The following is a 27,856-nucleotide window of genomic DNA, read 5'->3' as shown; positions in this document are numbered from 1 at the left end:
TGCTCTATATGGGTCAAATTTTAGAAGTCTTCCTATTTGCTGCACACTTGTGGGTTGTTGAGCATGTAAATATTTTCAGGCCCTAAAGCCATTCTAGGAGACACTATTCTCTAGACTAGCCTTAACCCTAAACTCCTCCTAGTCCTTATACTCAGCCAGATCCATAACATATACTCAAGAAATGAAAACCATTCTTACTCTGGTTGAAGTTGAAAATCAAATGGATGGTTGCAGAATATATCATTAAGATTTAATTTCTCTTATCTTCCAGGATCACCTCTGAAAAGGGCTGTAATACTAGAACATTCTACCTCTATCAGTGTTGGCATATATATCATTACCATGGTTGTTTTCTTACCCTCAGCTGGAAAGTCACAGTTATTCCTGCTGGGGCTGTGAGTGCAAAAAAGTGTCATTCCAGCACCCATTGTACCTGCTCTTACTGACAAGATCAGCTGCCACCCCCACCTCACACCTGAGTGAGCACATGCTGTCAGCTCTGTACTACACAGTCACAGTGCTGCCTTCTTTGTCTCTGTCTGATACTAATTCTTTACCGTCTGCTCCTCCTAAGCAAAGGAAGCACCCCCCCCCCCCACTGTGCTTGCTGAAGGCAAGGGCAGCTTGTACTGGTTCAGAGATGGGCAGCAAGTTGAATTGTTTTCCCCATTCAGAGAGAACATGTGTTGAGTAAGGAGAACTAGCTGTTGCTGCCACCACTGCTGCTTCTGCTTCTTTTCTTCCTCCTCTTCTTCCTCTTTCTCCTTTCTCTTCTTCCTCCCTTGCTTCTCCTTCCTCTTTTCTCCTTTCTTCTTTTCTAAGATTAAGTCACACTTTGTAGCCCCGGCTGGCCTGGAACTCATTATATAGATCAGGCTGGCCTCAGACTCATGGAAACCCACCTGCCTCACCCTACTGAGTGCTGGGATTAAAGGCTATGCCAACATGTCTGATTATTAGCTTTTTTGTGTGTGGAGGATGGTCTGAGTCAGGGATTATTTCAGACCATCAAGAAAATAAGATAAACAAGGGATTAAGAGGTTTAAGACCGTACAAAAATAATCCAAACTATATTCTAGTAAAATTCATTCAAAGGTGCAAAAAGTGAAAAGATAATTTTAAACCCTAGTCTTTCCTGCGGTTCTACTGTCAGGGTTCTCCAGTGATACTTGCTGCGCTGTAACCTACTGGCCGTCTAGGTTACAAAGGTCAAATATAGACTTACTGCACTCTCCTCTCAGACATCAAGGAGTATGTGTCCTGCTTTGGACACTATTCCAAGCTAGCAGCTTCTTAGTTTCCTTAATGACTATGCCAGAGTTGTATGTCCAAATATATAGCAATCCACTATCAAAATGGAAGGTAACATGAAGCTTGTGTATCTCCTGAAAACACAGACAGTGTTCAGCAAATCCTCTCTGACTGTGGGAGGAACACTCCATTGCATCTCTTTGACCTTGTGAACTTTACTGACAAGCACATTGTTTCATAAGTTTTGGTACTGAGTTCTGCCAAGCGTAGGTGTTGAAGGCACACCATCCCTTGGCTCTTCTGGTCCTCTTTTCTACTTCTTTGCTGTCGTATACAGAGATGAGTGTGAGGTGTTCATGCATTCAGAATCTCTGTGGCGTGCAGGGTGACATGGAGCAAGGAAATTCTTCCTGAAGCAGGACAGTAGAGGTATTTCTGGTGTTGCCAAGTGGAACAACCTGTTAATTTTTGTTATCCCTGTGTTGTTTTGAAAGAAAAGCACTTGCTAGCTAGTGCAGCATATCAAATGCCAGGGCTGTCTTAATTTGCTCAAGAAGGAGCTTCCATCTGGAGTGGCAACTGCAGTTGAAATCATCGTCTAATTAAGGTTATGATAATCTGCCATGGTTCTTTCCTTTTTTATTTTAATTTTTTGCAATGCTTTTCAAATCTATTAGTTTTTGCAGTGGCAAAACTAGTGAAAGCATTTACTAAACATGTAATTCTCAAGTCTGTGTTTCTCTTTTGAGATGCCTTGCTGAAGAAAAGAAGCTTTGCTTGTTTTAACTAACCGATCCTGAACGAGTATAGCCACTGCTGAGAAATTTGAAGTTTGGAGTCCATCAGTTGTTGAAAGAACACATGAACTCTGGGATTGGAAAAATAACACCAATATAGTTTGTTTTTAGACATTTGATGTTTTCTGGTGTTACTAATTATGAGATCATGTTAAGATTTTACTTCTCAATTGTCCTTTGCGTGTGCGTATAGAAATTCAGTTGCCTTTGCCCTTACTAACCTCCTATGCTGAGACTGTTGAACGTACTTTAGTATAACAAATCCTTCCTCTTTCCCCCGTCTTTCTCTTGTTTTTTGTTTTATGTCATGATAGTTACCTGAAATTACTGACAATTTTATTTCTTTCCATTCATTTTTTTTTAAACCTTCTTGATCCTGCCTTATTGCACTGGCTAGAAAGGACCTCTGGTATGTTGTTGAATAGAAGTACTGATAACAGATACTCATGTCATTCCTGAGCTTGGAGGTAAAGGCTTCAACCCTTCACCATCAAATTTGACATTTGTTGTAGTATCTGTAGGAGACAGGGAATTTCTTAATTTTTCAGATTTTATCATGAATGGGTAATGAATTTTACCAAGTACCTTTTTTTAATATTACAGTTAACATACTAGTTTTTACTGTTAATTTTTTTGTGTACTAAATTTGATTGGTTAAATTTTAAATGTTAAATTCACTTAGAACACAGCATTCCTACCAGGTTAACCAAGTTGGTTTGATACAGTGCTGCCTGTGTGGCTGTGGCTTTGCAGTGCATATATTCTGACAAATTTTATGTGTAACTTTACAAGATGGATTAGCTAACACTTTGTTTTTCTTTGAGAGTTTTTTTTAAGTCTCAGTGTCACATTATGCTGACATAATGAAATAATTTAGGCAATCATCTGCCTTTAATGTTATCTGGAATATATTGTGGAAGATTGGTAGGGTTTTGTCTTCCTTCAATGGTTAGTTCACTGTGGAAGCCATCTGAGCCTACAGTTTCTATTGGGAGCTTTTAAAAATGCTTTGTTTTGTTATTATTTTGTTGGGTTTTTTTTTTTTTTGTAGTTAGTGTTAGATTGTGTGGTTTTCCTTTGTCATTCTGGGCCTATTTTAAATCACTGGTTAGTTATTTTGTAATGGCATTCTGCTTTCTGAGGTGTGTTTCTACTGTTTCCTCAGGTGATACACAGCCATACCTAATGGTCATTAATGCAGGTGCTACTATCTTCTTTACTGTAAAGAAGAGGCCATGCACCCATGCTCTTCCTCAAAGATCCTCTGATCACTCACTCTTATCTGTGTGGACTCACAGTCTCCTCTCTCCTTTGATGAAGCAGTAATCCTTTACTGTAACTGTCCGCTCCGAAACTCTATTGTTCCTGGGCGCTGGCTGATGGCAGCCGCCTGATGCTGCCTCTTTTTTCTTTTGCTGCATCCTTGCCACTCTTTGAATGTGTTTCAACATCCACAACCTTCCTATACTCATCTTGTACTTTCCCGAGCACAGCTCTAGAACTGGCCATTACTTTGGGCAGTTCTGGTTGTTTGTAATATTGAATATAGAATAAGATTCAACATCTGGGCGCTGGGCTCACTGCTGCTAGGGTAATGGCATTCTCAAACCTCATTGGGAAGCCTTAGAATGTTTATTGCATGGCTGTATGTATACGCATGAACACACATGTACATCTGTACTGTGTTAACTGAGTATATGCCTTAATTAGTATTTCTGTAGCTGTGATAAAATACCATGACCAAAAGCAGCTGCAGGAGGAAAGGGTTTATTTCATCTTAAAACTGCATGATGTAGTCCATAATCCAGAGAAGTCAGTTCAGGAACTCAAGCAGGGCAGGAAATGAACACAGGAACTGATGTGGAAGCCATGAAGGAATACTACTTCCTGGCTTGCTCACCCTGCTTCCTTATAGCATCCAGGAGCACCAGTGCAGGAGTGGTACCACAGTGAGCCGTTCCCCCGCACATCAGTACGCCAAGAGAATGCTCAACAGGCTGGCCCACAGACCACTCTAATTGGGACATTTTTCTCAACTAATGCTTACTCTTTCAAAATGGCTCTAGTTTGTGTCAAGTTGACATAAGCTACAACACAGTAACTGTGTATTTTCTCTTTAGTTCATATTTAAGTCATCAGAATTGGCTCTGGCTTTTTTCCCTTCCCATATTCTAACTCTGTTATCCAACAGTAAAAGACATGGCCACATTTACCTGGGAGCATCTGATCTTTGATCATCAAGCCACACACAGCTTTCTCCTCTGGCATCTGCATCTGTTTGGTTTACCTCCCAGTTACAGATGGCCCTCAACATGAACTTCAGAAGGTGCTCACCACCTACCCTACAGATGCTAAGCTCCTTCTGAAATTAAGCACCATGGTCAGGGCTCTTCTTTATCTAAGCTGCCTTGTCTGTCACTGTCCTGGATAAGGTCATCTGTCAATGCTAGTACACACCACTCAATTCCTGCAAGAACTGAAATCCTGGCCTCTTTCACTCTTAATATTAATAACTTACATTACCAGTTTTTCTTTTCTAACTACTCTTGTATAGCATTGTATCAACTTTATTTCTGTTTTTAATGAATTGTTTTTATTTGTTAATGCTTTATACATGTTTTAAAATTTATTTTTCTGCTTTTATTTTATACCTTCTATTTTCAGATTAATTTATTGTTTTTGTTTTGTTTTCTTGAAGTTCCCACATATTCTATTATATGCACCTAAACCTGCAAAATTCTTGACTGACTATATGTCAGTGGGTCTATAAGTATTATCTAATTTAACTCATTGACAGATGAAGTATGGTATCTAGAAGATGAGAAAGTATAGCTTAATGAGTTAAATGGTGTCTGTGGAGGCTGTATTTGTAGCTATAGACAGAAAAGGAAGCTATGGTGTTTACTTTGGTTTTTAACTTGTCTTCCTTCGTCATCAAAGGTTGGGGTAATGTTTCAGATACCAGGGCTCTCCTGGGTGTTTCTTTTTCCATTGTTTTTTGGTTGGTTGGTTGGTTGGTTGGTTGGTTGGTTTTGGGTTTTGCTTCTCCTCAGAGCTCTTTCTCATGCTTGTCCCTTCTCAGTCACAAGGTGGCTACTGAACCTCAAGCAGGAGGAAGGAGATGCGGCTTGAGTGTCCCTTCTTTCATCGGGAAAACCAAACATTTCAGCACCCAGGCTGAAACCTTCCACTTGAGCCCATTGGCAGATGTAGCTGGTGCAGTGCTAGGAGGACGGGGCTCACTGTGTGGCTGTGCCATGCAGCTGGGTAAAGCCACTTGCCTCATGCTGTCTTGGCTACCACATGATTGTGGTTACTAGAGGTCCTTTCTAGTTTGGCTTCAACTGCATTTTTTGATAACATTTTGAAGTTAGTGTACTAGCCTCAGTAGGTAAGATTCTTTATTTAAAATTGGGACTTTTGATCAACTATGTAAATTCACGACTCAGGGATAATTATTTTTTTATTTGAATGAGGACTTTGGTATTTTTTTTAAATGGAGGCTTTAATTTTTATGTCAGTTTAAAGGAGGAGCTATATTGAGTATTTGAACTGACCTCTATAGCAGTTTTATTTAAACTATCTTTTGTAGCATTGTTTAACTTTAATATTCAACACTGAATTCTGGATCTATCTACATAACCTTATCTGCTTACATTGTAAACCGATATCAGTATAACTACAGCCCTATACAATTTCCTAGCTCTCCTATCTCATTTGTGTGTATTAGTGACATTGTATGCATATAGCATAGCATCTAGACTTAATATGTTTTGGAGTGTTCAATAATCATTATTTTAAAGGTAGATAAGAATTAAGAGGGTTTAATTTCTTAGAAAGAAAATGGAAAAATGGTCATATTTTTAAAACTATGTTTATTAGATCATATAATATATGTCAGTCCCTTACCCATTTTCATAGATATGTTTAGTCTTAATTGAAGATGGAGGCAGATTATCAAAGCAAAAATATTAAAAGACAATTTAAGTGAGGGAGAGAATTCAGCTACATTATCACTCCTGGAAGTGGTAGTTCATCCTGTGGACCAGGATGAGCAGGACTTAGGCATGGACTGAACATGGTTTATTTACGGTTCTAAAACCAAGTAGATGTGGAAAAATGCTAAGTTGAATGCTGATTACAATTTATCCCCATAACTGAGAAAGTCATGGAGTTCATTTGTTTTAGTCACCATGCTTTTATGACCCCTCAAAAGGCCATCTACTACAAGGGAACTTATGAATTCTACACAGCATTGGGAATGCTTGAGGAGAGACTCAGTCAAAAGACAGTTCTGATCAGGTTTCTTTGTATAGTTTATTTTTTCTGATCTTATTGGATGAGAGGAGAGTGGAAAGCTAAGGAAAGTGTCTGTGTCTGGACTAAGGAAAGAGAAAACTCACTTAGGCATTTTAACTGTTTTTGCTATTGAGTGTTTGCTTCACATTTTAAAGATGTTTACAGTTACTTGAACTGAACCGGATTAGAAACAATGACCACACTCTTGTCCTTGTCAGGAAACTGCATTCAGAGAATGAGGAGGACACCTCCGCTGGATGAGCTGCAGCCGCCGCCTTACCAAGACGACAGCGGTTCTCCTCACCTCTCATGCACACCTTCCGAAATTGGGGATGCCAAGTGTGAGATTTCCCACTGCAGCAATAGCCCAAGGTGTTCTTTCAACAAGTGCCCCAGTGAAGGAAGCACGGGTCACGAGGCCGAGAGCTATCACAATAAAGGATATGAAGATGATGTACCTAGCGACAGCACAGCAGTCCTTAGCCCTGAAGTAAGCAGAAGCGCCGCCGTGGTTGCCAAGGAGAGCTCTGAGGTTAAGAGTCTGCGCCTTCCCATGACGGTGCCAGTATTACAGTGTCTCATCCCTTGTAGCTTCTCGTACCTTATCTAACAAACTTAAGATGCTATTACAGCCTGTATTCTACATCCTGCCCTAGAGATGGGTGGCCAGGGATCGCTGTTGTTTCTTAAATATTTTATATAGAACATTCTGGAATTATTTTCCTGTTTGTTCATGTTGAGTTCATGCTTTTTATTTTGAACCTTTTACTGCTAAGGGATTATTGAGTGTTCCACAACCCTTTCAAATTAATCTTACTGTATTTTCATTTCATAGAGTATAAAAGGAACAAATGCTAGTTAGCTTTACTGGTGAAATTTCATAATTTCCTAATTTTAGTGTAGCTGGCTGTTTTTGTTTCTTTTCTGGAATAAAGAATGTAAAAGTGGCAACAAAATGGTTGTAGTTTCAGAAGGTTTTTTGTAATCCAAAAAGAATTTGTCTTATTCTTAGGATGAAGACTAAGGTAACCCAAAGCTTCAAATGTAGAAATTCACTGTAGGATTTGCTTTCTTTTACAAGTTTTACATTTTGCAAGCTCCAGGCTCAGTGGAGACATTTCTCAAAGAGACAAAGTAGAGACTGACAGACAGAGCAGACATCTAACATACTCTTCCTGCCTCTGCATATGTGTTAGTGTATCCCCAAATACATGTGCATTCACCAAACACATACAACATTCAATATACATATACCGCATATAGCAAAGACATACAGCCTATGGCAAACACATACAACACACACCAAACATATAGCTTATACGTGCAAGACAATTTAAAGAGTATCTTATAAAAGTTTGTTCTTGTTTTCCATATATAATACCAAGGACTGCATAAGACTGACAGTGTCAGAGACTCCTATCTTTTTGTTATATCTGGATTAAAGAAGAGCCTTTCGAAAAAGGAAGAGGAGGAAGAAGAGGGGAGCAGAAATAGGGCTTAGTACATAGTGTAGAGTTGACTGAAAAAACACAGAAGCTTGTTTCTCTTTCACTTACATTCTAGTTACGCAATGCTTTACATAATGACCTCATTCAGGGCCCAGCTCCTTATGTGAACCTACCATTCTCTAGAGCACTGTCCTTGTCTTTTTAGTTGAAACTGACCCCACACACTACCTGTGTGCCTGCTTGTTGAAAGAGAATGGAAGGCAAACACTTCCACTGCAAGGTTAAGCTAGAGGTTCCCCATAGGAGCTCTGTGTGCCTCTATCCACTAAGCCGTACAATAAGCATACCCAAGAGAGGCTCTGGGTGGTAGTGTGCTCTCTGAGTGTATCCAAGGTAAGAAAGCTTTGGAACATTCTAACAATAATCCAAATTTTTAAATGAAAATAGTGTATATTTTATTAAATACTTGAAGGCTCAAATACTTGAAAGGTCAGAAACCCGGTTTAAAATTGTCAGTAACTAGGTAAGATTCCCCAGATATCACAGGTGGTTAGACTAGCAGGAATTTGAGACAATTGCTGGTAAAATGGTCTTAGTTTCTGACCATGTCATAATTAACATGTGCAGTCTTAGCCTTTCTTCAGATTTTGAAATGTATATTTCACCATGTCATTGGCAATTAATGTGAGAAGAATACAATTGTTTTGAATTCTAGTTGAAAACTGAGATAAACACGATCTATGATATAAAGTGTGACTGGATGTACACTGTCTTGAGCCCTTTTCATTTCTATTCAGTTTCCTATTTCCACTGACTTTAAAGTCTTATTGTGTATATTCTATTTTAGATGAAGGCATCTTAGACATACCTGTAAATGGAGCCATATTTTTCTATTGCACTGAACTTTGTTTTTCTCTGCAGACCCCTCCCTCAGGAACAAAGACTATGACACTAATGTGCACATTAAACTCTAATTTATACAGACACCCATCCAGTTTTCTCAAAACTGTGATAGTGAATATTACACTCAAAAGATCTCTTCATTGTGAAGTATTTTACCACTTAAGTTTCTCTGCCCTGTGAGGTAACTTTTGCCTGTAGTTCACTTTCTTCATGATAGCAAATGAAAATTATTTTTATGTCATTCTAAAAGAAATTGGCATTTATTTGCATACTAGATTAAGTAATAGAGTTAAAAACTAAAAACATTTAAATTTGCTTTTCTTAGGACATGTCAGCTCAAGGATCCTCCTCACAGCTTCCTAAACCTTTTGATCCAGAGCCAGAAGCTAAATATGGCACATTGGATGTGACTTTCGACTATGACTCTGAAAGACAGAAGCTCCTGGTAACGGTGACAGCTGTCACAGACATTCCAACATATAACAGGACAGGTGGCAACTCGTGGCAGGTACACCTTGTTCTTCTACCTATAAAAAAACAGAGAGCCAAAACCAGCATCCAGAGAGGACCATGCCCTGTCTTCACAGAAACATTCAAATTTAACCACGTTGAATCCGAGATGATTGGAAACTATGCAGTTAGGTTTAGACTATATGGTGTCCATCGCATGAAGAAAGAAAAGATTGTGGGGGAAAAGATTTTTTATTTAACAAAGTTGAATCTTCAAGGGAAAATGTCGTTACCGGTGATACTGGAACCTTCATACAATCCTTCTGTGAGTATCTCCTGAATGACCTGGATACAGTTTCTGTTCATGGCACATGAACACATGCTACAGGAGGAGTCTATGATCAACCCCACTGCTTCCACCGCATATCATTTGCCTAGTAACCAGAGGCATTTACCTACGGCCGTCTGTCCTATGAAAGTTGCCCTTCAAGACGATCCTGGTTTCCTTTGTGTGTTTTCTGTTTTCCTCCTAAGTTCTCATGTGAGCCTTGTGCATTTGCTGCTGTTGAGTGCGTTAAATGGTTGGTTATGCATTGTCCAGACTCACTACAGAAGTTCCCCTCTTCCTTACAGGTTAAACCAGAGGACGCAGAAGGAGCTTTCTAACCAGTTTTATAGAGTGTGTACTGCTGCCCAAAAAAAATTATTTTTCTAGAACTGCCACAAAATTATTTTAAAAGTAAAAATAGAGAAAAAGTCCTTGTTACACTTTACATTCTTTTTGAGAAAAGACTAAAGTGTTTTTCACTGAAAAATTATGACCTCAAGCTTTTTAATTTCTTCCATTTTATAATCACACATTATCTCTATATTCTTAACAAAATTCCCACGAGGCATTACAGATTTCAGGAGAGTAATGGCTGTGTTGTTTATTTAAACCAGGGAGATGCATTATGTCACAAAGTTATTTCAGTATGAGAAAATCTGTGATTTGGGTAAGTGTAAATTATGACTTATATTTCTTTCTGTGTCATATTGGATAAGAAACATTTTATAATGTAAATATGCAGATTTTAGAATACATTTAAATTTTAAGTTAGAGGCCTGATATTTCATGGTTGTTTCTAAGCTTTGGCTGTTATGAGCCTACGGCCTGGGCTGTAGCACATTGCATCATACCAGGTGGCATTTGAACCTGCAGGCTTCCATTCATGGTTCAGCCAGGTTACTTTAAACAGATCCTTGCAGGATCTTTATAAGGAAAAGATGATGGTAGGGGTACTATATCTTTTGGGGTTCAATTTTATTAATAGAATTAACAAATTTAAGTTTTTCAGAATAAGAAATTTGGGGGAAATGTTTTTTAAAATATTTTTATTGTTGAAGATTTCATACATGTGTACTATAAAATATGATCATATTTCCCCCAATTCTTCCCTTGTCTCCTCCCACCCCAACTGCATCTTTTTATAACCCACTAAACCCAGTTAATGTTACCTGTATGTGCAGGGATGTGAAGCCATCCACTGGAGCATGGGACTCCTATCTATTACTGACCACATCCTCAAAAACATAGTGATTCTTCCTCTCTCGCCCAGAAACTATCAACTGCCAATAGCTCCTCAGTAAGGGGTGAGGCTTGGAGATCGATGATCTGCCCCATCTATTGCCAGAATTTTGACCGGCTTGATCTTGTATGGGAGATGACAGCTACTATGAATGTGTGATGCAGAGTCACACTGTGTCCAGGAGGAACGCTTCACAGCACTCTTCCCATCCTTTAGCTCTTACAGTGCTTCTGCCTTCCTCCTCAGCGATGCTGCCTGAACCTTGGTGAAAAGGCATTGCTACAGATGTCCCATTGGAATGTGAGCACTCAAGTCTGTCATTCTCAGCACTCCGACCAGTTGTGCTTCCCCCTTGACTACAGCCCACTTTAAAGAGAAGCTTCTGTAGCCAAGGTTGAGAGCACCAAAGGCCTTTGTCCTCCACAGGCCTGAGATTTTTATCCAGGATTACGGTATGAAATTCCTGGCATGAAATTCTCTCTTGTGAAGCAGGCCTCTGTCTTAGTCAAGGTTTCTATTCCTGCTCAAACATCATGACCAAGAAGCAAGTTAGGGAGGAAAGGGTTTATTTGGCTTATACTTCCGTACTGCTGTTCATCACCAAAGGAAGTCAGGACTGGAACTCAAGCAGGTCAGGAAGCAGGAGCTGATGCAGAGACCATGGAGGGATGTTCCTTACTGGCTTGCTTCCCCTGGCTTGCTCAGCCTGCTCTCTTATAGAACTCAGACTACCAGCCCAGAGATGGTCCCACCCACAAGGGGCCTTTCCCCCTTGATCACTAATTGAGGAAATGCCTTACAGTTGGATCTCGTGGAGGCATTTCCCCAACTGAAGCTCCTTTCTCTGTGATAACTCCAGCTGTGTCAAGTTGACACAAAACTAGCCAGTACAGCCTCAAATCCAATCAGAAAGTGATTATTTATCCCTGTCTTGGTCATTGTTACTGTGAGGAAACACCATTACCAACACAACTCTAACAAGATTAAGAATTTAATTAGGGCTTGATACTGTTTCAGAGATTTAGTCCATCATCATCATCATGGGGAGCATACAGCACACAAGCAGACAACGTGCTGAAAAAGTAGCTGAAAGTTCTATCTTCTGATCTTCAGGCAGTGGAGAGACAGGGCCTTTCATGGGCTTTTAAAACCTCAAATCCCATCCCCAATAACATACTTCCTCCAATGAGGCCACACCTACTCCAACAAGGCCACACCCACTAATCCTTCTCAAGTAGTGCCACTCCCTGATGGCCGAAGCATTCAAATATATGGGCCTATGGGGCTATTCTTATTCAGACCTTCATGTCACTATTGCATCAATGGGCATATCTTGCCTGCAAGGTCCAAATTGCAGCATACATGGTCCAGTGCTGGGAAAGACCATTGAATGCACACACTACTCCCTCCTCTTCCTCTTCCTCTTCCTCTTCCTCCTCCTCTTCCTCTTCTTCCTATTTTTCCTTTTCTTCCTCTTCTTCCTCTTCCTCTTCCTCCTCCTGCCATCCCCACTTAATCTTTTAATCCCAGTCCCCCTTCTCCTTTCATCTCACATCATCCCATTAAATAATAATTATTATTATTATTATTATTGTTATTATTATTATTATATTGTGAGATGGTAGGATTCCATGTGGGTTTGCATGTATTTTCAGGGGTTTCATCCCCTCTCTCTCCTGTTTTCCCCTATGCTCCCATGCCCCTCCCTGCTTAAACCTTTCCACCTACCGTATTCTGCTTCTCTACTTTGGTATTACTTATAATCTACTATCTCCTTCTCTAAAAGCACCACACAGGCTCCTTTCTAGTTTCTTGCTTCTACTTGAACTCTTAAGTTAAATACACAAAACAGAAGATGTGAAGTTAAATCTACATTTGAGGGAGAACACACAGTGTTTGCCTTTCTCAGCTTGGGTGACCTTATTTAGTATAGGTTTTTTTTTCCCAGTTCTATGCATTTATAATTAAATAATTTCGTTATTCTTTACAGTTGAGTTGTACTTCACTGTGTAAATGCTGTTTTAAATGAGAGTGCTTTATAAGAGGAAACAAAAGAAGGAACACTCAATGTTTGAAGGAATATGTTTTTATAAAATGAAATATTCTGTCATTATTATTCCAGTTTTTAAATTTTTTCACTATTTTGTCTGGGGGAGTAGTATTTTTCCATGGAGAATAGGCTCCTATACAATAATAACTGAGTTAAGCTAGAAGAAAATGGCTGGCATCAAGAAATATGTTTTGTATTTCTTTGAGAATGTCACCTGTTCCCAGTTCCATATTAGTTGTATTTGCCAGAGAGCAGTGGGTCACAAACTGTGGGTCATGACCCCTTTCTGAATTGATCCTTTCACAGGGTCACCTATTGGTTATCCTACATACCAGATATTTACATTACAGTTCATAACATTAGCAAAATTAGTTATAAAGTAGCAACAAAATAATTTTATGGTTGGGGGTCACCACGAAATGAGGAAGCTGTATTACAGGGTCACAGCATTAGGAAGGTTGAGAACACTACCCAGACAATACTACAGTTTTCTCTGTGGGTCAAACTAAGTGGTTCCTACAGTGCATGTATTAGTCTGTAGTCATGGATTGTAATATTTTTTTGCCAGACAGTACAGTAAGTGCCTGGAAGAGTAAGTGCCAGGTAAGTAGCTTCTAAAACATACTGTTTAAATCTACCGAAAGCTGTCTGTCTTCTGCTCTTAGAAACTGTCCCCTAGTTATCAGTGTGCCTTCATGTTTAGTAGTCGTATCTCATTATTCCTTAGCCTTGCTTTGCCCTCCACATCCTTTTAGAATCTTAGAACCCGGTATACTACAGTTTTGAGGCTTCTTTATAATACTATTATACTGAATGTAAAAATGTAATATCAGTAGAACTCATGTATTTTCTGTATGTGCCATACTACTAATGTTCTCTTTGCTTAACTTTTAATATAAGCTGAATGGAGAAATTTTATTATCATAGTATACTTGAGAGAGCTTCTCTTTGATTCTGTATGACATGTTTATGAGGTACATTCATGAGAAAAAGATTACTTCCCTACTTAGTTATTCACCCTGGGAGCTTTTTAGTGATTGCTTATTGTTATTATTGCGAGGATATTAACCTTTCATCAAGGAAGTTTTAATCCAAAACCCAAAATTACAAATTACTTTTAAAATATGTTTAAAATTTGCAGTTCATTTCATAGATAATAACCCAATTCACATATAATATTTAGTTTCATAGATAGTTTTTCAAAAACTTACTGAGTGAGGACACACAAAAATGACTTTTTGAGGGCTGAAAATCCAGTTTTTGCTACTGATAAGATTAAAACAGCACTGAATGTGACTGTAGCTTGTATATACATCATTGACCAGTACATATAGGAAAGATGCTGAAAGTTCAAAGACACAAGCTCTAGCTCTTCCAGCTGTGTAAATTTCTAAAATATGTTGAGCATCAAGTTTCTGATGACCATAAAAAGATTTAGACCAGTGACCTTTAAGTTGTATTTTTCTCTGATACTCTGATTCTATTAACAGTGAAAGAAGTTAAGTAAGAACAGAAAGGGATAAACTGTTTTACGTTTGTGTATTTAGTTGTGTGTGTGTGAGTGGGTAGGTGAGGTGGAAGTGTGTGCCACAGTAGATGTGTGGTGGTCAGAGGCTGGTTTCAGGACCTGATTCTCTCCTTTCACCACGTGGGTCCAGGGGATCACACTCAAGCCGTCAGCCTTGATAGAAAGTGAGCCAGAAGCAGGGTGAAGCTTAAACACTTACACTGTCATCTTTTTGCAGTGGACTTAGACTATTCTCTAGCCTCCATGCCTTTCAACTTAAAGTCTGAGGGACTCCACCTTTTTATGACACTCCATAATACTCACTTTCCCTGGGTCATTTGTGTTTGGAGAAAGGCATTGAGTTCTAGATTTATGTTTGATGTTTGTTTTTGTAATACAGTATGAGCCAGGACAGTACTGAATGCAAGCCTGTGACAAAGGAAAGTCTCATTTTTGAAGGTTAGAAGTAAAGGAAAGTTTTGGCAGGTGTGTATTCTCTGTCTTCTCCATGCTATGGATCCCATAGAGACTAGTGGTAATCTGAGGGAAATACCTGTTTAAAGGTAATATTAATATGATATAGTTAATAATTTTAATAACATAATAAAGTTAATTCTATTCCAGGAAAAGAATAATTGTGTTCATAGAACTAATGTAGATAACAAATTGGTCTTTAATTTCCTGTTTGTTTTAAGAAGATTTAAATTTCTGTCATTGGACATGTATATGTTCCTGCAAGTCCTCTCATGCCTTTACTCCATCCTTGGATCTATGGAAGGAAAATGCACATTCACAGGTGTTAGGTCTGTAGTGGAAAAGCTAGTCACCCTTACCTCCTTGTCAGTCAGGACGGGAGTGCCACCTGTTTGGGCACTTTGCAAGGTTGTGATGGTGCTGATTATGACAAACAGTGAGTATGGAACTGCCACAGTGACTGTAAATAGGAGTTGCTGTCCTGTGATTAAACAGCATCCTATTTAGTTTCAACAATTCTAACATTTTAATGCACATTTATTATACCTAATATTTTCTGGTGTTTCAGATCTTTGCAAATGTAGTGCTTACTTTATTTTTATTTTTTTTCTTAGTCCCAGAATTTTTTCTATTATAGGATTACCTGATATCATATAGCCAAATATTTAATATGTTTAGAAAAGCTGTATCTTCATATTTCTATAGTTTGGACCTTTGTTTACTTCACTCTAAGGGATCAGTGTCATCTGTAGGTTAATATTCCATGTCACTTGCTTATCAGAAGTTTTTAAGTAGATTTAGACTTTTATAACATGAAAATTTACTCTCTTAGGACATTCTCTTTTTAATGTTGTTTAAACAGTAGGTGTTATAACCAAGCCTTTCCTCAATAACCCAGTTCTGGCCTGTCACCACGGTTCATGTGAACATCGGTGAACTTGAAACAGTGAAAACTACATTCGAAGTCTTGATACAAATCAAACAAGTTAGCCAAAGCAACAATGAAATTAATAACTGGTTTAATACAGCAGCTGAATGGTGGCATTTCTTCTTCCTTTACTTGAAGTGATAGTATTGTGACTTACCACTTATACACACTTTCTTCATTTTTATGCTATATAAGATTAAGGATAACTTGAGATTACTCATGAAGAGCCAGGGGTTATATGGGATGACTATTTGCATCTGTTCAAAGTCTTACCAATTTCAAGTAAATACCAATCAGCAAGGAATACCCTAATTTAAGGGAAGACCCAGAGAGCAGGCTTTTCTTCAGAAATAATTAAAATAATGTCACACAGAACTTCTTTCTCTTTCTGCTGTTCTACCTCCCTGCTTCCTTGAAAATCCTGCCTCACTAGGCTTCAGGCCCCATATAGAACAGGGACAATGATATTAATTCAGACCCAGGAGCTGGGTCAGAGAGGGAGGTGGGGTCACCTCCCAGATAATGTTTGGTGGGCATTGGGAAAGTGAATTTAAGATACCAGCATTAGAAAGAGTAACACTTGGGAGCCCAGAAGACACCAACTACGGCATTGTGTAGTATTTATTTAAATCTAATGAAAACAGTCAGGGCCTCACACCAGTTTTGTTGGGGCCTGACAAAACTTTTTAAATTGGATATTTTCTTCATTTACATTTCAAATGCTATCCCAAAAGTCCCCTATACTCTCCCGCCCACCCTGCTCCCCTACCCACTCACTCCCACTTCTTGGCCCTGGCTTTCCCCTGTACTGGGGCATATAAAGTTTGCTAGACCAAGGGTCCTCTCTTCCCAGTGATGGCCAACTAGGCCATCTTCTGCTACATATGCAGCTAGAGACAAGAGTTCTGGGGGTACTGATTAGTTCATATTGTTATTCCACCTATAGGGTTGCAGACCCCTTCAGCTCTTGGGTACTTTCTTTAGCTCCAACATCAGGGGCCCTGTGTTCCATCCTATAGATGACTGTGAGCATCCACTTCTGTATTTGCCAGGCCCTGGCATAGCCTCACAGGAAACAGTTATACCAGGGTCCTTTCAGCAAAATCTTGCTGGTGTATGCAATAGTGTCTGCGTTTGGTGGCTGATTATGGGATGGACCCCTGAGTGGGGCAGTCTCTGTATGGTCCATCCTTTCGTCTTAGCTCTAAACTTTGTCTCTGCAACTCCTTCTGTGGATATTTTTGAATAACATCTTTTTAACACCATGAGTCTAAAGCCTAGATAGCTGTGGTTAGTTGTTCCACAGAATCTGCCTTTTTGCATGTCTTTGTTTTCTCTGTTACTTCCTGAGTATCCAGAACTAAAATGTGTCATTGCCAAGTTCTAAAATATCAGTTGTGTCTGATCATAATATTTAACATGAAACAAATGACATCATTGTGAAAACTCCAAAGATTCACTAATGGAGTAAAGTATCTTTCCAGAATTACCTACTCAAATTGCAACCAATTAAACTATTAAAAATCACCTTTACTAAAAATAATTTTACCTAAAATACTTGTGTAGTGAAATTCGCTCTTAAATATTTAAGATGGGTATGAATGGAAAGCGGTTATATGTATTTTTAAAGAATGTTAACTGTTTCATTACCTTTAGCAATTGCCTGTTTTAATTCAATGGGTCTGGTACATTTTAGATTTATTTTAAATACTAAAATTATGGCCTTGATTAAAAGCTGAGCATATTTTAAAAAGAGAAAAATAACATTTTAAGAGGGGTTGGTATCATTATGGAAGTGAGATTGTTTTTTAACAAGTGGTCAGTAGATTGGGTTTTTGTTTGATTTAGTTTATTTAAACAGAATCTATTGTGTCATCAAAGAGATGAAAACTAAATTTTCATAAGTTATTTTGATAAATATTTTCTTCAATTTCATTTTTTTTTAATTAATGATGTTTGGGAAAATAAACCAAGTGGCCTATTATGTGTGGTCAAGGGTGTGTTTATAGCACAGCCCCACTTGGCTGTCCTGGAGCTCACACTGTGAAGTGTCGTGAAGTGAGAAGACAGTGTTAACAGACTTGTCCAGAACTGCACTGCTGCTGCTTCTGTGGCTCGTTGCTTTTCATTTCCTTGCGTCATCTTTTAGTGCTCTATGAAGACACGTTTAAAACTACATCTTATGAAATAGTTGAGGGAGCTGGAGGATTCCCTAAGAAGCTTCTTCATTAAGCTTCTCAGAAATATCCTTCTATATTCATATTTAAATGAACATATCAATCATATTTTGCCATTTTGTTTGTTAGAAGCTTATATATAACATCCAAAATTTGAATCAGAACTAATTTTCAAATAGTCTGTTTTGTGGCTGTCTTGGTTATGGTTTCTATTGCTGTGATAAAATACCATGACCAAAACCAACTCGGGGAGGAAAGAGCTTATCTTTCACCTTCCTGTAACAGTCCATAATGAAGGGAAGTCAGTGTAGGAGCTCAGGGCAAGAATCTGGAGGCAGGAACAGATGAGCAGGCCGTGGAGGGGTGCTGCTTATTGACTTGCTCCTCCTGACTTGTAATGACGATGACAAGGGGCCTCTTTACTCCCAGAGTCCCTTTTCAACAAAGTTAAGCGGCACATGAATTTATTAATCTAATGTTTACTATACTCCCATTTTGAGATAGTCATTACTAAAATAATGTCTTCCATACTCTTTTAACAATTGTCAAACTTTATTTTTTCCTTCAGCCTTCTACCTTCTATCTTCTTTGGATATCCGGTTGCCTTGCTTGATTAGGCCTCTAGTATAGTGCTGAATGTAAGTAGTAAGAGCAGATGGCCCCGTCTTGTTCCCCTTCTTAGGGGGGCAGCATTCACTCTGCTAAGACAGAATTTTCAGCTGTGAGGTATTCATACACGTCCATTACTAGTTATGGAAGCTGTGAGGTATTCATACACGTCCATTACTAGTTATGGAAGCTGTGAGGTATTCATACACGTCCATTACTAGTTATAGAAGCTCCCTTTGGTTCCTGGTTTGCTGCTGTTACAGCATTTTGTGATAAGCCTTGTCTGTATCTACTGAGATGATAGCTTTTATCCCTTGTTCCATCATTGTGGCATATTACATTGGCTGCGTGTTTGTGTGAGGGAGTACATACATGAGTGGAGGTGCATGTGTGTGCTGAGCATGTTGGCAGCTGGTGACGGTACTCAGGTGCTGCCCAGTGTTTGAAAGTTCACTGTATGGGCCAAGCTAGCTGAACCTCAAGCTAACAACCTCAAGCTAACAGGAAGCTGCCTATCTCCCTCCACCTCTGAGCTTACTGTCACTGGGATCGCAGGCTCAGTTTACCGTGACCGGCTTTTTATGTGAGTTCTGGAGATCAGATTGAGATCATAACATTTGCAAAGCAAATGCTTTATCAACTGAGCCATCTCCCAGCCTATTGCTGTTTTCCATTTGTTAACATCACCTTACATTCCCAAATACTACTTTGTCATGACAGCTTACTAGTTTTTTAAGGGTTTTTGTGCTATGCATAAAAGATACACGTGTTTATTGTGTTTTTGTTCTGATGCCTTTTTGCCATGCTCTGATAATTTACTCTCAAGGAATGAACTAGAAAATATTGTCTCTTCTTGTGTTTTGGGTTTTTTGAAGTTTTTTTCAATATGTGCTGATATGTTAGTGCAGCTAGAACAAAAGACCAAAAAGCAGGCCCCTTACAGCAGCAACTTTTTTCTTGATAGATGTTTGAAATTATTGTTGGTAGGTGGTGGTTCCACTGGAAATCAGATGTCAGTGCCTACACTGGCCTGTAAATGTGTCACTCTAGTCTGTATTGTATCTTCAGATGGCACTGTCCCTATATATCTCTGTGTCTGTTTTCTTTTCCAACAAGGGTGGCAGCCATATTGGACTAGGAGCTAACTTCTCTAACATTGGCCTCCCTTGGAAACACATCTTCACAAGTCTGCAAAGACTTTCTCACCAGCTATAGCAGATGTTAGGATTTGAATGTTTCTTTGTAGAAAATACATTTACTCTACAATGAATGGAGCTTACCGGTGAAGCCATCTGAAACAGGGTTGACTTACTGGGAAGTTTGATTGCCTCTGGTGTGGCATAGTAATTCAGTTTCTTACTCATGTATTCAGATTCCCTATTTCCTTTTAAGACATTTCAAAGCTTATGTATTTATAGGAATTTTTGCAATCTGTTTGAAGTTGTCTGATTCATTTAATTTCAGGTAATAGCCCTTACTAGCTTTTTTCTCAAGGTCATAATAATGCTCCCTTTTCAAGTAGAAAGAAAAGAGTGTAGTAGTTGTGCTGCTGTCCCTTACTTCCTGGGCCACGCCAGTTAGATGGTTGTCAGTTTTCCTCGTCCTCTCAAAGAATTAGGTTTTATTTTGTTGGATTTTTCTCTGTTGTTCTTAAAATGTCTTTCCGCTCCCATCTTTGTTTAAATTCCTGTTTTATTGCTTTGGGCTTAGTGTAGTAATTTTCTAGTTTTGTTTTGTGTTGCTAGAGAGTTTTGATGATTTGAGAACTGACTTTTTCTTAATAAAGTCACAAATGGCTATAAACTTCTCTGAACTGGTCTTTGCTGCATCTCGTACGGCGTATTTTGGTTTCATTTGTCTCAAAATACTAATTTACTTTAAATTTTACCTTTGAATCGTTATTTAATTTACATGCTTTTAAATTTCCCAAGTTTCCTTCTGTTAATGATTTCTAATTCAATTTAACTGTTTTAGAAAATTTAAGTGAGACCTGTTTTTTGGCCTAACCAGTTGTTTATTCTCATTTACCCACAGAAAGTGTCCCATAAGCCCCTGAAAAGAAGCTTCTGTGCTCTGCAGACAGATGCTACACAGGTGGCACACCGTGCCCAAGTCTACACACACAGGTAGCACACAGTGCCCAAGTCTACACACACAGGTGGCACATAGTGCCCAAGTCTACACAGGTGACACACAGTGCCCAAGTCTACACAGGTGGCACACAGTGCCCAAGTCTACACACACAGGTGGCACACCGTGCCCAAGTCTTCACACACAGGTGGCACACCGTGACCAAGTCTACACACACAGGTGCCACACAGTGCCCAAGTGTACACATACAGGTGGCACACAGTGCCCAAGTCTACACACACAGGTGGCACACCGTGCCCAAGTCTACACACACAGGTGGCACACAGTGCCCAAGTGTACACATACAGGTGGCACACAGTGCCCAAGTCTACACACACAGGTGGCACACAGTGCCCAAGTGTACACATACAGGTGGCACACAGTGCCCAAGTCTACACACACAGGTGGCACACAGTGCCCAAGTCTACATACACAGGTGGCACACCGTGCCCAAGTCTACACAGGTGACACACAGTGCCCAAGTCTACACAGGTGGCACACAGTGCCCAAGTCTACACACACAGGTGGCACACCGTGCCCAAGTCTACACACACAGGTGGCACACAGTGCCCAAGTGTACACATACAGGTGGCACACAGTGCCCAAGTCTACACACACAGGTGGCACACAGTGCCCAAGTCTACACAGGTGACACACAGTGCCCAAGTCTACACAGGTGGCACACAGTGCCCAAGTCTACACACACAGGTGGCACACAGTGCCCAAGTCTACACAGGTGGCACACAGTGCCCAAGTCTACACACACAGGTGGCACACAGTGCCCAAGTCTACACAGGTGACACACAGTGCCCAAGTCTACACAGGTGGCACACAGTGCCCAAGTCTACACACACAGTTGGCACACAGTGCCCAAGTCTACACAGGTGACACACAGTGCCCAAGTCTACACAGGTGGCACACAGTGCCCAAGTCTACACAGGTGACACACAGTGCCCAAGTCTACACAGGTGGCACACAGTGCCCAAGTCTACACACACAGGTGGCACACAGTGCCCAAGTCTACACAGGTGGCACACAGTGCCCAAGTCTACACACACAGGTGGCACACAGTGCCCAAGTCTACACAGGTGACACACAGTGCCCAAGTCTTCTCGTGCCTCTTGCTCTTCCTGTATGGGAAGAAGGAAGCATTGTTGACTTCAACTGTTATTGAAGAATTGTGTCTGTGGTTTTTCAGTTTTGTCAGTTGTTGCTTTTGTTTTTGGACTACATTACTGGGTGACATTTTTATCATTATAAGTTGTTAATCTTTGTCTCATATTAAATTTTCTTAGAATATATTTGGGCTGATACTGACTTAGCCACTCTAGCTCTCTTTTTGTTTATTCTTACATGATACATCTTTTTTACAATCAGTTTTTACTGTCACCTCATTGGTGTATTTAAATCTAACAGAGAACTCCTGTAGCTGTAGTACTATTGTGACATGTTGTCTGACACATGTTCTGCCAGTCCTTAACTTTTGGTTGGGAAGTTTAGTCTATCTACAGCTAATGTGATTGCTGATAACAAAGTCCCATATTACCATTTATTTATTTACTTATTTATTTTGTTTATTTCTTACTCCTTGTTTCTCTGCCTCTCCATTACAGTTTTATTTTGTGTGAGGTATGTTCTAATATGCTGCTTTATTTACCTTTCTACTACTCTGTTTTTCAAGTTATTTTCTTAGTGAGTTTTCTGGGAATTATAATTAACATCTTAATTTAAAATAATCTAATTCAAGTGAGCACCAACCTAATTTCAGGAGTATGTAAAATTTGCTTAGTGTGTGCCTCATCGATTTTCCTTCTCCATTTTTGCTGTTATTATCATACAAATTGCATCTGTATATATTAGAAGTTTATTAACAAATATTTAGATTTATTGCTCTATTCAATGTCTTTTAAATTGGATAGTAAAGAGTTATATTGGTTTTGCATTCCTGCCTTAACAAATTATGTAAAACATAAAATTATTTACCTTGTAAGCTTGAATGACATTAGTCCAAACTTGTCACCCAGGAATAGATTTCTTCTGGGAATTGCAAGAAAGGCTCTTGCTTTGTGTTTTCCTTTTTTGTTTTCTGCTCTTCTTCTTGACTCATGCTCCCTTTCTCCATCTTCTAATCCAACAGCAATGGGATTTTGACCTCACCCTGATTAACTCTGTATCCTGGCTTCTTCTTACAAAGGGAAGGGAGAAGAGGTGTACCTCTTATAAAGATACTAAGCTGACATCTAATGGTCAAGAGCACTCTCCCTTTGAACGGTCTCTCATCAGGTCTACAAAGTTGTTTTTTTTCCATAGAAGGAGGCAGTGCTGAGCTATGGTAGGAGATCAGGAGACCTCTGGCAGAGAAGAAATGGATGAAGAGTCTAAGTTGAGGAGAGGTGTCTTAGTCAGCATTTCTATTCCTGCACAAAAATTATGACCAAGAAGCAACTTGGGAAGGAAAGGGTTTATTCAGCTTACACTTCCACATTGCTGTTCATCACTAAAGGAAGTCAGGACTGGAACTCAAGCAGGACAGGAAGCAGGAGCTGATGCAGAGGCCATAGAGGGATGTTCCTGCCACATGCCCAGCCTGAGCTGCTTTCCCTAACTGCAGAAGAAGATTCCATAACCCCTTTCCTGTATTCTTCTTGACTTTAAAGCCAGAACCAAATGGCTATTGCAAACTAATCTTGGCTTACTGCTGAGAATAGAGGCTGGCCCCCTTCTTGAATCACAATTGTATAAGCTTTAATTTGATGGTGTTTGTTAGATGCAGAAAATTCCTCAGTGCTTTCCTTATTTACAAGTTGGAAGCTTAGCTAAGTGGGCTCTTGCCCAGAGGACACCATTCCCTGTATTCTGTTTCACACCAGGCCTTTCTTTATTCTTCTCATGTCTCAGCACAAGTCTTGACTCCAACTTTAAGTTACCTGGTGCGCTTTTTCCTTGTAAATCTGTGTAAGAGTGATTTCTAATAACCATGCAACCAAGTCAATACTAGGCTGTCTTGAAATCTCCTCTGCCAACAAAATTAATCCAAAGCTCTTCAGTTTAGCCTCAGCCCTACATATTTTTATGATAAGGACAAAAAGGTGCCTATATTCTTTGCCAAAATATCATAATGGTCTCTAACATGGTTGCTAACATTGTTTGCCCTAAAACCTCTTGAGTTGGGCCTCCACAGGCCACATTTACTTAACACTACTTTCCTCCAAGCTCCAGCTGGGATGTCCCATTAAGCCCTGCTTACAGCAATCACTTTCCTAGTCCAAAATCCCAAAGTCTTTCATATTTGTCAAAAAAGAAAAGAAAAAAAGGCAAAACAAAGCAAACAGCATAATTGGGCATTAAGTAGCAATGCCCCACTTCTGGTACCAACTTCTGTCTTTTATTTTATTTTATTTTCCTGTTGTTATGATAAGTCACCATGACCAAAGAAAGAGGGGAAAGAGTTTACTAGAAGTTTATAGTTTCAGAGGGCTTGAGTTCATAACCACCATGGCAGGGAGCATGGCAGCAGGCAGGAAGGCTGGTGCTGAAACTGAGAGCTTACACCTTGATCCACAAGCATGAAGCAAAGAGAAAGACACTAAGAATGGTGGAGGGCTTTTGAAGCCTCCAAGCCTAACCCTGTGACAGCTTCTCCCACACCTCCTAATTCTTCCCAAACAGCTCCACTAACTGGGGACCAAGTATTCAAGTAGATAAGCCAACGAGGCAATTATCATTCAGACCATCACAGATGCGATTCATCAAATTGGAATGTTTCAGTGATTATTTTTTGAAGTGTCTTCTGTACCTTCTGTTCCTTCCTCCCAGAATTCTGATATGTTGTGTTTGATGATGTTTCTCACAGGCCTCTGATGCTTTCTTTTCTTTCTGGTTGATTTTCCTCACTCTAGAAATTTCCTCAGTCTAGAAATTCTCAATTTCCCTTATCATCAAATTCAATGCTGTTCATCTCTCTATTGAATTTCTCATCTCAGTTATACTTTCCAAATCCAGAGTTTTCATTTGGCTTTTTGTTTTTTACAGTCATTTACATCTCTTTATAAATGTTCTCTATGTGCTGAAGTGTACCTCTCATCTTTAGCAACAGTTCCCTTTAGCAATTGGAGCATAATTAAAAAGGTCTTGGAGAGATGGTTCAAAGACTAAAAGTGTGTGGTGTGCTTGTAAAGGATCCAAGTCCAGTTCCTAGTGTCTAGGTTGCTAACAACCGCCTGCTACTGAAGCTCCAGAGGATCCTGGACCCTCTTAGCCTCTGTGGTTACTGCACCAGTGTATACAAATCGACATACATGCACATAGTTTTTTAAAAAGATATTCACAGAAGAAAAATAGAATGTCTGATGGCAGTCTTCTTCTTAAGTCCACTTCTGGCCTTCCATGGTTTCTGCTGCAGTTATGCTGTTTTGTTTTGTTTTTATGTTTTATAACCTTTTCTTGTTTTTAAAAACAAAGTGGAAACTTGAGTGTTATAAAAGACTACATCTATAAATCAGCCCCATCTCCCAGTTTATTGTTGATTTTTTTCCTCATTATTGCCACTTTATGCTTGAAGATATATTAATTCTGTAAAGTATTATCATGTGCAGTTGCTGCACTCTGGTTATATTGGCAGTCAGTTGCTATTCCCTTAAAGTCCTTGAATCATTAATTCTCCCAGTATTTGATGGGCTGCGTGTGTTGTGATCTACCTTCCTATGTCCAGTTTATAACTGCCTTGACTTTCACTTCCTGTATGTACCGAGCCTCAGGGTCAGCTGGAGTTGAGGATTAGGACATCCTAGGTCCTTTCTGGGTGTGTGCATAGCCTTGAAGCTTTTAGGGCTTGTTAAATTATCTCATTTTACAGATTTTCTTTCTCATTCTCTTGAGCCTTCTATTAGCCTCATAGCTACAGCATTTAATAGTTCCAGGAATTATAACCAGCCTTTTTCCTGTTGTGACCACATGGCTCAAACCAATTAAGATGGAGTCTGAGCCTCGATCGTAGAACCTTCCTGGAGTCTGAGCCTCGAGCGTAGAACCTTCCTGGGAGCTGGGAGACAAGCTGGGTCAGGACAGTTCTCTTAAGAGTGCTGCTGGCCATTCCAGCCTGTCCCTCCCTGCCAGTGTCTTCCCAGCTTGAGAGGCTTTCATGTTTGAAGATGGTGAACACGGGGGGGGGGGGGGTTGGCTAAAATTTCAATTCTGTGAACCTCATTGTTCTTATGGCAATTAGTTATTGTCCTTGTGAAAACACTTCTCAGACTGCTAGATTTTGGCTGTCTCTGAGTGCTGTAAAGGTTATTTTAACAGCTTTTATTTTTTTCTGAGACACATGATGCTTGTGTGGAATAGAGTACTTCAAGAAGCGCTTACCTGTTTCTGCATGAAGTGTTTGAGTAGAGAGAGGTGTGTGTCACCATCAAGGCCAGTGTTGTGGAAGTCTGGTGTCCTCACTTGGGCATGGGGATTGGTAAGCGGGGTCAGTAGTAGTCACCCAGTTAGGGAAGATCTGAGGAGATCAGATGCTTCCTAAACTCCTCCCTTCCCCCACTTCCCCCACACATAACAGTGGCAAGCAAGGAGCATAGAATGGGGCAAAGATAGATATGATGCCAATATGTTATGGAAATAACACCATCTGTTGCCTCATATAGTCTTATAACTGGGCAAGATAGTAACAAGGATTTCTATTTCATGATAGCAAGCAGCTAGAATCTCAGAAGGCAAGTGCTCTCAGTGGAAGAACTCCATAATAGATAGAGATGCTCCTAACTTCTTCTCATCTCTCACCAGCAGCTTAAACCTGCTGAAGATTTTGTGATGCATGCATTTGCTTTTTAGGATATTGTCACTGAGGCCTCAAACACACACTCCCCCTGCCTCTGCCTTCCAAATGCTAGGATTGCAGGTATGTGTCACCACACCTGCTTTAAGATATTTTCTAGACACTATACACCATCTTGAAGCATGTGTAGGCCTGCTGAGAACAGGAATTCTAAAGGGTGTACATGCCTGGAAGGCTGTGGTGCACAGCAGTGGAACCAAAGAAAGCACACAGCTGTTCTTAAAATTAAAAGTTTCTGCTAGAGATGAACCCCAGTCCTACCTGGGAAAGAGATGTGCTGGTGTAGATAAAGAGAACAGCAGCATGGTGACCACTAGGGGAAAGCAGGAAAGCCACATGATCTGGGCCTTGTGAGAGTTCATGCCCAGTTCTGAAGCAATGTTTCTATACAGGTCATTGGACACAGAGTCTGAGTGAATGTGTACTCCTCGTGGGATTAACTAATGAAAAGTAGATTTAAATGTGTTTGGTTTACTTTTTCCTTTTCTCCCCTCCCTCCTCTCCCCTCCCCTCCCTCCCCTCCCCTCCCCTCTTCTTTTCTTTTCTTTTCTTTTCTTTTCTTTTCTTTTCTTTTCTTTTCTTTTTGAGATAGGTTTCTCAATGTAGCAGTCATTGGCTATCCTTGAACTTGCTTTGTAGACCAGACTGGCCTCTAACTCACAGAGAGAGTGCTTCTGCCTCCCAAGTGCTGGGATTAGTGGTGAGCGCCACTACCACCCAGTGTGTTTGTTTTTCAAACATGATTCCTAGAGGAAAATCTCCCCACCTCTATTTGGTCAATTATATGAGACTGAAAGAGGATGCCCAAGATAGAGAGCTAATGCATGGAAAATGCTATTCCAACATTTTGAAACACCCAAGGTACTAGTATTCTTCTAACGTGGAGAGCTCAAGATCCAGGTGCTGCCAATTCAGTGGAAGAATTGAGAATTGATCACTGTAGAGTTGGGCCTAAGGATGGTTGAGCTTTCCAGCAGGTGTCAGCATTACTTTAAGCAGCAGCTTTAGGCTTCTGTGGAAGAGGATGGTTAGACTATTCCTTTGTTCTCAACATCCTGGGGTTAGCTTTTACTGTCTTGGAATATGCTATATTCTATCTAGAGTTGCATTCAATATTTTACCGTGTACATTTTTTTATTATGATCGTCTATGAAATTACTTACCTATAATACTAAGAAGCAAAAATTTTTTCCTTCACAGAAGACCCAAGAATTTTAAGGAGACTGGGTCAACAGGGGGCAGCACAATCTTAGGATATTTAAATTTTGGTCATTTGACCATTCAGAAACAAGATATAGATCCTGTGGTAGGGGCATTTTGAAGCATAGAATCCCTTTGTGTAAAATGAAATATGATTTATAACACAAAAAGCAGATAAAGTGATGTTTATTAATATATTACTTTATAGTACTTACATTAAACACTGAAA

General features: G+C 39.7%; 1 protein-coding gene and 1 long non-coding RNA gene across 12 annotated transcripts in view; both read left to right on the top strand.

Moving 5' to 3' along the window:
* The window catches only part of Syt14 (synaptotagmin XIV), a 153,219-nt gene that overhangs the window by 95,921 nt on the left and 29,442 nt on the right, over window positions 1–27,856 (top strand). For 8 of the 11 annotated variants that reach the window (XM_030255031.1, XM_011238938.2, XM_030255032.1 and 5 more), the window contains 2 exons: window positions 6,566–6,837; window positions 9,024–9,473. In XM_030255031.1, the coding sequence (XP_030110891.1) occupies window positions 6,566–6,837; window positions 9,024–9,473 (722 nt within the window). Of the gene's footprint in view, window positions 1–6,565; window positions 6,838–9,023; window positions 10,066–27,856 lie in introns of those variants that run through there. The other 3 variants (XR_003956138.1, XM_006497257.1, XM_030255033.1) reach the window with 2 other exon arrangements.
* Window positions 10,151–24,910, top strand: Gm39746. The gene is made up of 2 exons (XR_865900.2): window positions 10,151–18,578; window positions 18,619–24,910. It is a non-coding gene; the product is annotated as a predicted gene, 39746 (long non-coding RNA).

This window comes from Mus musculus, chromosome 1, assembly GCF_000001635.26.
Source record: "Mus musculus strain C57BL/6J chromosome 1, GRCm38.p6 C57BL/6J".
Lineage (NCBI taxonomy): Eukaryota > Metazoa > Chordata > Mammalia > Rodentia > Muridae > Mus > Mus musculus.
This window is presented reverse-complemented; position numbering and strand designations above follow the sequence as displayed.